This window comes from Procambarus clarkii, chromosome 40 (assembly GCF_040958095.1).
Source record: "Procambarus clarkii isolate CNS0578487 chromosome 40, FALCON_Pclarkii_2.0, whole genome shotgun sequence".
Taxonomy (NCBI): domain Eukaryota; kingdom Metazoa; phylum Arthropoda; class Malacostraca; order Decapoda; family Cambaridae; genus Procambarus; species Procambarus clarkii.
The window spans coordinates 5959581-5973772 of record NC_091189.1 but is presented as its reverse complement, the minus strand read 5'-3'; the positions used below and the strand labels follow the sequence as shown (position 1 = coordinate 5973772).

The window sequence follows — 14192 nt, the reverse complement described above, 5'->3', positions numbered from 1 at the left end:
TAAATCTACTGCATCAGAAGAGAAACCATCGAAGTCCATCCCAAATGCAGTGACGACCACAACAGAAGCACCTACCCCAGACACTTCCGCGCCACCCAGTACTACAGTTGCCACTACCACCACAACAACCACCACTACAACCACTACTACTACCACTATCACACCTATTCAAACTACCACAGCTGAAGATTTTACTCCAACTACCTCAGAAGGGACAACAAAAGCCACTTTTCGTGGTTTGCCGCGCAGACGTTTTCGAAAACTCATTCGTCGACCATTTGGGCCGTCGTTTCCTCAGCTGTCTAAGGACGCAGTGCGGCCAAGGGGCAGCAGCCGCCACACCGACCATTTCACAATCAGAAGTCACGGCACTTCCAGACAGGAGAATGAGACGAAGCAATCACTCAACGAGACAGACACTAACAATAGACAGGTTGAAGGTGATGAGGCTGCAAAAGAGTCGATACCTCTCCTCCCTCTCCAAACGGAGACTGAGGTAGCTAAGGGCGAGACCTCGCCACAGGCCTCACTGGCTGGGAGCCAGGAGGTAAAGAAGTAAGTATGACTCCCCTGGAGACCCTGGATACAACAGGTATGACATGTTTTGGGTAACTCACGACTCTCAGGCAGGAAAACACAATCACCACAGCCAATAAACAGACATATAGATAATGACTTACACCTTGACCTGATCATGAAGCATAACAATAAACTGCTATCTTCTTAAAACGCCACTTATGTTTGTAGGTTACACATGAACGGTTGGATAACAACACGTCAATACATATTTTTTTGTTTTATTTTCAGCGATACGATTGGCAGTGTTGATATCAGGAGTTCGGGCAAGTCCCTCTCAGGGGGCCAGTTCGCCAGTCAGCAACCAAGAAATGACTTGGATTTTGGGTTCCCGCAGAGACATGAAGCCAACCTACCCTTTGGTGCTCGTCTCTCAAATAGAAGACGCAAATCCCACTTAACTAACCCTTCTACTGGTAACTAACGCTTTGCTTGTAACCTCAGTGCTCGCATGACCTGTCGTGACCTGCTGCTGACTCGTGTGACTCTCACACTCCATGATTTACTTCTATCATTGACTAATAATTTATATTGTAAGGTAAGGACATTGCGTACTGACCTTTCCGACCTTGTTACAGGTCCCTCACTAATAACTTCTGGCACTAACCTTCCTTCGACGCTGCTCTCGACGACCCTCACTAACCCTCAAGAACTGACTACCATTCCTACGCTCAGCGCTGAGACGTCCCCAGTCACGCCTCCATCTGTCACCCTCAGCACTCAACCCCCAATATTAAGCACGCCGACAGCTGTCAATCCTTTTAACTCACCCAAAACTGCATCGCCACACAATGCTTTTAACACAAGACCACCAGCGTCACTGGAGTCTAAATCTTTAACTTCGTTCCACACTCATGCCACTCTTCCTCCAGTCAACCTAATTTCTGTTATGCTACCTACCAATGTCTTCCCCATTGTAGCTCCCTTGAACGTGTCCTTTGTGGTGACTCCCGCCAACCAGCCACACACTAAGAACGGCCGTCAACCCCCCACCGCTTCCAGCACACTTCTCACACCTCCGCAACACTCTATTTTCACTGTATCTACTCTTTCCCCGCGTCTTCAGCGGCTCTTCCAAAACCACCAGTTAACCAACACCTTTAACTTCCTACACAACAGTCATTCATCATCCTCACACTCACTCCAGGAACAGTCAAGCAGCAGCGACTTACATTTCCCGAGAGACTCAGAAGACTTACAGCAGCTAATCCGGTCACAGAACAGCAGCACCCAAGCTACCTCTTCCCCAACCCACTCTTCCATTTTTACTAACAGTCTGGATGGTGATAATCCCGCCGCAGCGACGAGTGAAGACATCAGGTCCCTGCCTACGACCACTCCACTGCAGTTAGTAACTTTACGGCTGCGTCCGTTACTTCGTCGTCCCACGACGCCAAAGACACAATCTCGCTCGTAAGTGGTGAGGACGCCTGTGTCTGACGAGTGCACGGAGTCCTTCCTCGAAGTTGCGGCGCCCAAGGGCCTCCCAGGCGGGAACCTTGAGGAGGGCACCACCGAAGAAGCCATCTTCAGCTCCTGCGTACCAAGAGTCTTATTGGCTTGTACAGTCCTGTCGCGCGGGACGGCACTTTCCCCTCTGTATATAGACCCCTAATTTATCCCCCTTCACTTACCTCCATGTTTATAAGTGGTGTGATCACTTTAAGGACAAAGACTGCCAGTCCCACGAGTCACGTCAAGTGTTGTCGTGAAAGTGGAACTACTTCGCTCAACCAAAACAATCTGTACTTATTATTTTAATATACGTGTATTTATAGTTCTTTCAGTGGTTATATCGAGCATGATACAACCTTAATCAAAATGTTTCAATGTGTTTTGCAATGTTTAAAAAAACTTGTTATTAATGGTAACTGAGGCCCAGGAGGAGAGGCTGGCAACACTGACCACGTAAGTCCAACACGAACTCTACAACACTGACCACGTAAGTCCAACACGAACTCTACAACACTGACCACGTAAGTCCAACACGAACTCTACAACACTGACCACGTAAGACCAACACGTATCTACAACACTGACCACGTAAGACCAACACGAATTCTACAACACTGGACGCACACACCAACTTCTCTTCGAGTAGAACTAGATTTTTGTAGATGATAAAATATAACTTTGTTGCCATAACTTAGGAATACCTTGAGCCATGCTCTCCACCACCAGTGCTCGACTGCCTCAACTACTGCTCTGTAATACTCTTACAACCACATAATAATATTCTATACTTATATTAATGCTATTGTTGAGGAATACGTAATACTTAAGATATAATATTAGACATTAACACCACGTAGAGCAGGAGTGGCGGCAGTTGACCCTCACAGACACTACTAAAATGGTTCACACTGTTCACCACGACATTTTAATGTGAATATTTGTTGTTGAAGAAAAGAGAGTATTTAGTTGAGATAAAACACGTCCACATCTCTCACACGCCACACACACACGCACGCACACACACACACACACACACACACACACACACACACACACACACACACACACACACACACACACACACACACACACGCACACACACACACACGCACACACACACACACACACGCACGCGCTCCTCATGGGCTTCCCTTTAAGAGTTGTTCTGCAGGCCAGTCCAACATTAAACTTGCCTATGCAAGTCATATGTTTTTTTTTTACTTGTAAATAAAGTACAAACCATACTTCCTCTTTTATTAACCACCAAATCTAGCTAAACTGTAACTCAACAAAACAATACTGTGACAAAGATATGAAACCGAAATACCTGCGTAGTAATGACAAAGATATACTTTATAAACGCAGATACTCTAGGGGTGAGCGGCCCTTCATCCCCCCCGACCAGTAAGATCCAATTAGAGGCCCTGACAAGACTTACCAGAAGCCTCGTATACCCAACCGTTCTCCAGATGGCACCACAGACCTCAGATCCAAGGAGGCTTACGAGAGGTGCATATGGATGTGCGGGATGTAAGGGCAAATAACTCAAGAACAACAGAGGATCTTAGGGATAAAAGTTCTTAATGCGGGATTGTTTAATGTGTTGATTAATCCACACGCTAGAAATTGAAGAGATGACGACGTTTCGGTCCGCCCTGGACCATTATCAAATCGATAAACAAACTAATGTTTATGTTTGTGTAACACATAAGAGCATAACAACGCTAGAGAACATAGAACAGTATACAGCAATAGAGAAATTAGAGCATCATTATGGACCTGAACATAGCAATATACATCTGAAAACAATAAAGAACAGAACACTGCAAGAGAACATAATTCAGAATACTTTACTTTTTCCTCGAGGAGTTAATTATTGTGATCAAGTAATTGACCGAGTCTTCTGCTCTTTCCAAGAAATAAGGATATAGTCACCAACAGAGGGATATATATATACTCAGTCTGCTACACTCCTACACAACCATCCTCCAGAAACAAAGGGAACGTAACAATTACAAAACCTCAGAAGCCATATTAGCTTTTGAAAGGCAGCCTCCTATTCCTACCTTATCAATCTTAAATATTCTAGAAATGTCTATTTTCTTACCCGGTAATATTTTCTTGTCCCATAAATCGTCAACCCTATTACCAAACCATATTTAATTAAGTGCTTTGCCGCCCCCGTGACCAACGGAGGGGGGGGGGGAGGGTGGCGCCCCCGTGACCAACGGAGGGGGGGTGGCGCCCCAGTGACCAACAAAGGGGGGGGGGGTGCCCCCGTGACCAACGGAGGGGGGGGGGGTGGCGCCCCCGTGACCAACAAAGGGGGGGTGCCCCAGTGACCAACAAAGGGGGGGGGTGGCGCCCTCGTGACCAACGAAGGGGGGGGGTGCCCCAGTGACCAACAAAGGGGGGGGTGCCCCCGTGACCAACGAAGGGGGGGTGCCCCAGTGACCAACAAAGGGGGGGGATTGCCCCCGTGACCAACGGAGGGGGGGGGGTGGCGCCCTCGTGACCAACGAAGGGGGGGGGGTGCCCCAGTGACCAACAAAGGGGGGGGTGCTCCCGTGACCAACGAAGGGGGGGGGGGTGCCCCAGTGACCAACAAAAGGGGGGGGGTGCCCTCGTGACCAACGGAGGGGGGGGGGTGGCGCCCCCGTGACCAACAAAGGGGGGGTGCCCCCGTGACCAACGAAGGGGGGGTGCCCCAGTGACCAACAAAGGGGGGGCGGGTGCCCCCGTGACCAACGAAGGGGTGGCGCCCCCGTGACCAACAAAGGGGGGGGGTGCCCCCGTGACCAACGAAGGGGGGGTGCCCCAGTGACCAACAAAGGGGGGAGGGGTGGCGCCCCCGTGACCAACGAAGTCACGTAACCAATGAAAGGTCTTTGATATTTCTCGTAAATTGCTTTATTGAGAACGCTGCCTGGAAAATTTATTTTATGACATTGAAATAAATTCCGTCGAAACAAGAAACAGGAACTTGCCTGTAAACTGGAGGATGTGTGACCCTGCAGGACCTGAAGCGCTCACCTGTAATAGCAGGAGAGTGAATTATTGATGTTTCATTAAAACCATTTTATAAAGCCTAATGCTCATACCCGAAATATTAGTTACCATATGAATAATTACATTTTAATCTAAATCATATATAATGTAATGTGTTTATATATATATATATATATATATATATATATATATATATATATATATATATATATATATATATATGTGTGTGTATATCACGAAAATAAACACGTGATTAAGAATGTGACAATGTCAGACCACGGAGGAAAAATGAAACAGGAAATTTCCTTAAGTACTTTCGTATGGAAAGTACGGAAAGTATGGAAAGTTAAGTACTTTCATACGAAAGTACTTAAGGAAATTTCCTGTTTAATTTTTCCTCCGTGGTCTGACATTGTCATATATATATATATATATATATATATATATATATATATATATATATATATATATATATATATATATATATATATATATATATATATATATATATATATATATATATATATATATATATATATATATCAGAAAACTTTCAATTGTTTTAAGTCAGTGTTGTGGGTAAAGTTGTGGGGTCAGGGCCTCGTAGCCTGGTGGATAGCGCGCAGGACTCGTAATTCTGTGGCGCGGGTTCGATTCCCGCACGAGGCAGAAACAAATGGGCAAAGTTTCTTTCACCCTAAGTGCCCCTGTTACCTAGCAGTAAATAGGTACCTGGGAGTTAGTCAGCTGTCACGGGCTGCTTCCTGGGGTGTGTGTGTGTGTGTGGTGTGGAAAAAAAAAAAAAGTAGTTAGTAAACAGTTGATTGACAGTTGAGAGGCGGGCCGAAAGAGCAAAGCTCAACCCCCGTAAAAACACAACTAGTAAACTAGATATGCGAAGGTGTATGGAGCACCTAGCTGTCTGGGTTCGAACCCTTCACGAGGATGTTTCCATGCATGCATGCATGCCCCTAGGCGTGTCCAGTACCACTCAGCCAACTGACTGTACAAAAACATTGGAAAGTCGTGTGGCTAGCGTCTGTGGTGTTGCCTAGCGCTTAACAACAAAGTCCGGATCCTAGCAATGTAATTCAGGAACATACAAATAAATACAAGAGCAGTTACATAAATGATGGATCATGGCCATCTCTTGGCTGTAGTAGGGGAGGAGGCATGTGAAGGGCACTCAGAATGAAGTACTGGGACTGAGAAGATCCAACACCCATAAAAGGGAAGGCATTCAAGAGCAGGTCATCAGCCCGTCGGTGGCACATCCCGGGAGGCTCAACAACGGGCTTCCTGTGGTCCAGCATGTGCCGTTCAGTGCAGGTCTTATGCTTGTTAAGGCTCTGGGAAAAGTCATTTCATATTCCTTAGTTAATAAGTACCCCTCAAGTATTTGTTGCCGATTAAAATCCCACAGGGAGGTTTAGGTGCTTCTCAAGACTGTTGTCCTCGTGATGTTGAATGATGAGAAACACATTGTTTCATAAGTTTCTTTACAAATGTAGAGACTATCAGTTTGGCGCGTTCCTTGGGTATACGAAAAATGTATTTCTCTCTGGCACCTTGCTATACTAGTTTTGTTCCGGAGAATTTGCAGAGAATATTCCCACAACAGTTCTTGTTTTAGATTCAGCTGCTCGGAACAAAAATTGCAAGTAGCACAGGCTATGGTGAGCCCGTAGTGGACTTGAATAAATAGTAAACAGATAAGTTTCCCCCAGCTGTTGGAGTAACTTAGCCATGCTAACCTAGGCCGCCGCCAGACCTTGCTTGAGTGTGAGTTAATAGCTGCGCCCAGTACAGAGTGAATTACCTTGGAACACGAACACAGGTGGAAACTTAGTACTCAAATGAGTCACAGCGACATTAGAAATTTTGTTTCAGTGTCAGAGTAATTAACAGATAGAATGCTTTAGGAAGTGATGTGGTGGAGGCAGACTCCACACACAGTTTCAAATGTAGTTATGATAGAGCCCAGTAGGCTCTGGAACCTGTACACCAGTTGATTGACAGTTGAGAAGCGGGACCAAAGAGCCAAACCTCAACCCCCGCAAGCACAACTAGGCGAGTTGAAACCCAGTTGTGAGTACAACTAGGTGAGTATACACACACACAGGTAACTTGGCAGTAATTATGTTATCATGCAACATACAATCCCAGGGGAAGGTGAGAGGTAAGGGTGGAGGTGTCAAGTGTCACGCATTTATCCAACAATTCATCCACAAATTAGTTACGCTAATTATACTTAATTGTAAACTGCTCGTCTACAGCGCTTTCTGCAATATATATGCAATTCAATTGTTAGTATTGTCATATTGTCAACTAGTAAGCTTCACTTATGTTGCATTACTAATTTTTCAATTTTATTGCATTATTTACTATATAACCAGGACGGTCAGTGCCACTAAACGAGGACCAGCTAAGTGGAATCAGATGATGATCTAAATTAGACTGGAATGTTTATTCATATATAAAAACTGTTGTAACACTGGCGATTTTTGTGCTGTCTTACATGTGTAAAATACGAAAATTGAATGCAGAATGATCTAAGTATTTACATCAACTCAAAGAGGAAACAAATGCATATGTAGATAGGAAAGTGGATGGAGGCAGTATTGGAAAAATACTTGAATGCATTCCTCGAGATCGAAGAAAATAAATTAATAACAGTGTAGGCTTTTAACGAACTTGAAACCCAGATATCCTGCAGATTCTGACAGTGGGAAGAAGAAGCACGTGGCAAAGACCACAGCCAAAGCAGGAGGCATAGGTAATCAGAAAACAACACTACTCAGGATTTTGGTTTAAATTGTTACACAATGTAATGCTTAGTTCAGTATCCCCAAGCTAGGACGCAATACAAGTTTTTTAGAACTCTAACTTAGGAAAGAGCATCAGTTTCCTTCGCTCCAAAACAGAGATGAGTGCCACCTTTCCCCCACTCCAGGACAGGGCGGAGTGCCAGATATAAATTCCACCTTGATGCCATAAAGTAGTCCCAGTTTTTATACTAAGAGAGGAATGCCAATTTTCCTAGTTGCAAAACCTGGAGCGCCAGTTGTCATGCCTGCAAGTTAAGGATAAGTGCCAGTTTTCCTACACCCAAATACTTGAGAATTAAGGAGTGCCAACTTGCCTTCTAGGAGAGTGCTAGGTTTGACATTTTAAGGCCAGACAGGAGTGACAAGCTTGGTATTCCCCGCTCTACCATGTTAATGGTCATGTTAAACATGACATATTGGTATCTAAAGATGAATAATGTTGATAACGTCACTATTCATGGTGGCCCCCCCACCTGGGCTGGTAGGGCCCCCCTGGTGCTCATGATAGAACCTAGGTCATGGCCTATTGGATAATCCAGCCCCGAATTTCTAATCCATGTTGAAAACTTCGAGGAAGAGCCGAACTGTTTTTTGTTTATCCTCGGCGACAGCCCCTCTCTTGGTTCATATAAGAAGTGACGCTTTAATTTACGTTAATTAAAAAATGTTATGTATTTAACAACAATAAACTAATATTTACATTTAAATTGTAATAATAACTAACTTCTTGTTCTTCTGTACTGGCAATTAATTGGGTAGGAGACAGGAGGTCGCGTCAGCTGATGTCGGAAGCCCACGGCGAATGGGTTGGTTTACAATAGCCGTATACATGAATTCTCTTTTATCAAATTAATAAATTTTATCATCAATATCTACTATAAAAATGATCAGTAAGGTGCCAACTTACTTTTTTTTAGCTATATTACCGTTATTTGATGTGTTAACAACCTGCAAGCATTTACCCCTTTCAGAACCTGTACATCTTTTGTCAATATTTGGCGACATTGTTTACAATTATTAAACAGTTTACGAGCATCAAAACTTCCCAGTCATTGGCTATTATTATTATAAACCGCCTCCTACTACTTTAAAGCTCAGAAACAGTTTAATAAATGTAAACAAAGCCGCCAAAGATTGAGAAAACATGTGCAGGTTCATGATCCGGCCGCAAGGGCGTAACATACACATTTTAAGTTCATTATACATGTTTATTTTGTGTTTAAAATGACAGTACAAGGGGACAATATAAGACAGCTTTAAAGGAAGTACATAATTGTTATTTTATATTTAAAACCTTTTACAGTAAGCTCATAAATTTCATGACAATTATAAAAACATATGTTCTTTAATTATTTTCATTTTTAACGTAAAATGAAAACAAAACGAAGCAATATTAAAAATATATGAAAGAGCTACACCATTTTCGTTTAGGCTTCATTCTAGCAGAGTTATCTATTACTTCATTATAGTCCACCTCAGTAGCCAACTCTCTTTCACTGGAGAGCAAAGCTAACCCGTATATCCTCGCCCACAGGAGAAGGAAGGTAGGACTTTATTGCCTGAAATGCTGCGCGTATTAGTGGCTTTAGGCATAGTATGTACTATCTCTGTCTAGAAATCCAACGTTCTGTTTGTAACTCATCTTGTATGTATGAATTTTTACCTGAATAAACATTTATGTATTATTATTATTTATTTATTATGTTGAAAAGGCGCCACTTTTGAAAAACAATATTTCTCTTCCACTAGATTATATAGTCGAAATGACTTGGCGCTTTTCCCTGATAATTCAATTCAATTCTACCACTAGATACGTTACTGTTAACAACATATTTGTCGTTTATATTTAGTAGGGTTATTTAAGTATAGTTCGGAGTACGCTGGTCTCGTTAAATATGGTCCTCACTCTAATTTAGCTGATTCGCGGCAAACCATGTACCGCCCTGATGAATTAATTTGCACTGTCACTAAGAGGACTGTTATGAGGGGCTTAATAAATGAACTAAACTAAAACCCTCTCTCATTCCTTTTGAACAATATCTCCATTTCTTAAATTCCCATTACATAAGAGAGATTTAGTGATAGTAGCTTTGCAAGAATGTACCAACTTTCACAACCTTATTCTGCCTTATTGTAAATAAATAAATAAATAAACATTAATATTTACACTAACCCTAGCGGCCTCGACGAGAACAGATAACCGGCGGCTTGTCGAAGGTCCCCCCATTTGCCTTGATGTGGCTGAATATACATGAAGATCTCAGCTAAATGTGTCATTTGCCGCACTGTTACACAGGAGGCCATACAAGACGTAGCGAAGTACCACAAGTGCGTCAACACAGTAAGCTTCTTGAGCTCCAAGATCATCAACAACTCATGAAGGTCCCAGAAAATTATAACCGAATGACCGACAATAAAAATGTACATTTGGTACATAGAAATAAATTATACAATACATAACGTTTTTTCATAGTTATTGTTGCATCCCAGCAACAAGTTCCGCGTGTTGTGTTGATTAATAGCGGGAGTGTTTAGAGCTGCACAGCTTCCAGCAGGGTCGGTAGTGATGGCCCCGGCCGCGACCAGTCGTGCTTCACCCACACGCCAGCACACTCCTGCTTCCACCCGTCGACCCTCGGTGTGTCGCTGCCTCTCACAAGTGGGTGTCACGAACACCTCTTCAACAATGATCGACGCTTCTTCATCGCATCTGACTGCAAGTGTAGTCTGAATAAATTATACTTGCGTAACACAGTGACTTAGTGCAATACTGTCTCAGTAACATTAGGTCCGGCACACTTGTCCAGAATGATAAGCAAGTGTTGGCGTCGACGAGTGGGAATGGTGGTAGGCGTGGTTACGGTAGTGGCTGTTATATTGGTGTGGATGCTGCCAGCAAGACTTGCCGAACAGAAATTTCCTATTTTCTTAGTTACTCCGCGTCATGCTCACCTTCCCCGTGTACAGCACACGCCAGGAGAACACCTGCACACCCAGGTGGGCACAGAAGTTCCGCCTGACCGCATCTGGCACCTAGACTTGAAAGGTGGTGCACCTCGGATAGAAGTGATCGAGGAACTTATGACTGTGGCGGCGAGGGCGGGGGCAACGGGCGTGCTGGTTGAGTGGGAAGACATGTTTCCCTACACGGACGCCCTGGCCAACCTTTCTGCCCACAATGCATACACTAAGGACGAGGTGAGGCGCGTGGCGACAGCAGCTCAAACTGCGGGGTTGACGATGATTCACCTGATGCAGAGTCTGGGCCACCTAGAGTACGCCCTCAAGCTGCCCCAGTGGGCGGGGCTGCGTGAAGGAGAGAGCCCTGGGGAGGCGTGCCCATCCCACCCGGGCACCACGGGCCTGGTCATCGAAGCCATCAATCAACTTATGACGGCGGTGAAAACTCCAATCATCCACATTGGCGCCGACGAGGTTTTCACATTGGCTAAGTGTCATCGTTGCCGGGCACGTGATCTTGCACCCCTACAACTGTTCGTGGACCACGTAGCGTACGTGGCACGGCACGTGAAATCCGTTTGGGGCGTGCGAGTGTTGGTGTGGGACGACATGTTGCGTCGTGCCCCGTCTCATCTACTTCACTCTCTGGCTGGGCTGGTGGAACCCACGGTATGGGCTTACGGACCTGATGTGTCACGCATGGTTCCACCCTACATTTTAAGGACTTATGCCGCCGTCTTTCCCAGGGTGTGGCTGGCCCCAGCTTTTAAAGGTGCCACGGGGCCTCGTTCCATCATGCCGGATGCGGCCCGGCATGCTGCCAATACGCTCGCCTGGGTACAGGTAGGACAGCGGATGCGGCGTTACGCGACTCTAAATGTTGCGGGGATTGTGATCACCGGATGGTCTCGGTACGACCATTTTGCCGTACTTTGCGAACTAATGCCACCGTCCACTCCGTCGCTCGTGTTAACGTTACTGACGGCTTCTCGCGGCTTCTTGACGCCAGCCACACTACACGACACCCACACCCTGCTGGAGTGTCCCCCGCATGTAGTGCTCGATCCCGCTCGAGACCCGCACCTCTGGGCTGCTCGTGACTGTGCCTTTCCCGGCGCCAACGTGGCTTTCTTCCTGCACCGATACGCTCGTCTGCGGGACGACATAAGGGTCATGCAGAAAGAGGTCGAGATGGGTGGCTGGATGACGGCATATAACCTCCACCACAATTACTCATCCCCAAGCCGAGTACGCGAGGCCACAACGAACCTGCGCAGCTTCACTTCAGCCCTGAGAGACCTGCAGGTGGAAGCGCAGGCGGTGTTGCCTCAGTACCACAACAACGCCACTGTGGAGGAATGGACGGAGCAGCACCTGGTGCCCCTCAACTCTACACTCTCCAAGCTTGCCCGCTCCGCCGCCGAACTTCTTGCCCACAAGACCTGGCCCAGAAGACCCCTTAAGCGGCGGTAGCTCCCAGTAATATAAGCTTTTATGCACACGCCCTTCAGCACAAATAACACGACAAACGATTATCGTCAACGTCTACATGATTAAATGGTTTGTAGTTGTCGTCGATCAAATATTCATTGCATGTACGTGAAGCCCTTTCATTAAAGAAACACGTTTTCCAAGAAAGGTCTCGGCTTAGTTAGAAAACCTAAATTACGTTACTAAAGTCCCATCATAATATACAAACGTTAAGTATTTTTCTTATAAAAAATCTTTGAGCAAATTTACATCACACTATATCATTATAATGGGCCGAACGCTTGTATGGTCGCCATCCTGCTCCAAAAATTTTCTCAGAAAAATCACGTTACTGTAATGTCATGCGTTTGGTGAACTCCATTACTGACACCAGTGACTAGAGCGTATGCGGGTTACATGTAAAAATTTGATTGGGTACCAGATCAGTGCCTCCAAATTTCTAGTGAGTTCAAATATACTCTAAGATGTGTAACTTTTGCATATCGTGGTCCATGGGGTAAGGTCTGCATCTGGGATCAATCCCTCCGTCCTGCTTCGAAAGCTTTTCTCCTGCATTTCTATGATTTTACGTGTATATTTTTATTGTTACCTAAACATACAATCACTGACATGAATAAACCATTTAATACTGAATAAAGACTATACATTCATATCCGTTCACTAGACTGGTAATGGACATAACCGCAAGAGAACAGAAGACCTATTTATTAAATTTTACGTCCCAGTACACCCATCTTAGCATCCCAGCACCTAACCTACAGTGTCCTCCTATCCACCCTATAGTATCCCAGTACATCCACCCTAGCTTCCCAGCACTCACCATATTTAGTACAGTATTGGCCAAAACTCACCATAGTATACCAGTGCCTGCCCTACAGCATCCCAGTACCCTCCATATAGTATCCCAGTACCCATCCTACCATCCAATTACCATCACCGCTCAACTATACGAGATGAAATGCTATTAGATCTATTGTGTACTGTATTTGACAACTATTTTTCTCACTTTAAACAATGTGGGATTTGGTACACTACACACATCTATAATGCCTCTAAGATGGGCACAGTCTCAAGAAGTGGTCCAGTCGGTTTAAATCTCTCATGCCACAGATTTGGTTTCAATGTAGTCCAGTCGGTTTCAGTCCCATGCCACAGATTCTGCAACTCCGCTGCTCCGTTGTCATTTTCATCCCAATGGAAGGGGATGGGAAATGACAATAAAATCCATCTCCTTGGATACTTGTATCCAAGACAAATCAAATTTATTAAAAAAATTTTCCCTTCAACCACCTCTACTTATCCATAATGATTGAGATTGTTGACTGTAACTACAGTACATTGTATCAGAGTACAGATTCATTTGCAGATTCTTCTATCCTTCTTTCCTGAGTAAATCCATAATGGTGCTGTTGCCTGATGATATCTCTGATTAGAAGTCTTGTGTATGAATTTGGTCTCCTTTAGTGCTTGTAGCAAGCAACACATCTGCTTGATTATTTTTAGGTTCCAACACGAGAGAATCCACAAGAACTTAATTATCCTTCCTTGATGGGTTAGCATTTTCACTTTCACAGCTCTTGACTTCAGCAAGTCATTCTTCTTTATGCCTATTTTGGAGACTTTGTTGTGTGGCAAAGTAAATGTTCCAGTGCTTATGTTTAAACTATGTCAGACATTAGTTTAAACATGTACAGCAGGTCAAAACAAGTTTGCTTTAGATTAATTTAATTTCCCATTACTGCATATATGGGTTACTTTGAATATAGATTTGCCTTCAGTAAATTACCTCTCTCCAATACACTATGTCATTGCATTAATGATTTATATACATTCTCTTGCTTTTCATTGTTATATTTGAAACAAAAAGAAAGC

General features: G+C 44.4%; 2 protein-coding genes across 2 annotated transcripts in view; both read left to right on the top strand.

Annotated features, from left to right (window-relative positions):
* Positions 1-1993, top strand: part of LOC138372989 (mucin-17-like) — a 5743-nt gene extending 3750 nt beyond the window's left edge. The window contains exons 2-4 of the mRNA XM_069339034.1: positions 1-555; positions 808-992; positions 1155-1993. The exon at positions 1-555 is cut by the window's left edge and continues 426 nt beyond it. Of these exons, the coding sequence (XP_069195135.1) occupies positions 1-555; positions 808-992; positions 1155-1993 (1579 nt within the window). The remainder of the gene's footprint in view (positions 556-807; positions 993-1154) is intronic.
* An 8371-nt stretch (positions 1994-10364) lies between these two features.
* LOC123757849 (hexosaminidase D) lies at positions 10365-14166 on the top strand. The gene has a single exon (XM_045741722.2). The coding sequence runs from the start codon at positions 10677-10679 to the stop codon at positions 12300-12302; it is 1626 nt and encodes a 541-aa protein (XP_045597678.2). The 5' UTR covers positions 10365-10676; the 3' UTR covers positions 12303-14166.
* Positions 14167-14192: the final 26 nt, after the last annotated feature.

What these genes read in the sequence shown, in the direction of transcription:
- LOC123757849 (XM_045741722.2), top strand. Translation starts at nt 10,677, where the DNA reads ATGATAAGCAAGTGTTGGCGTCGACGAGTGGGAATGGTGGTAGGCGTG.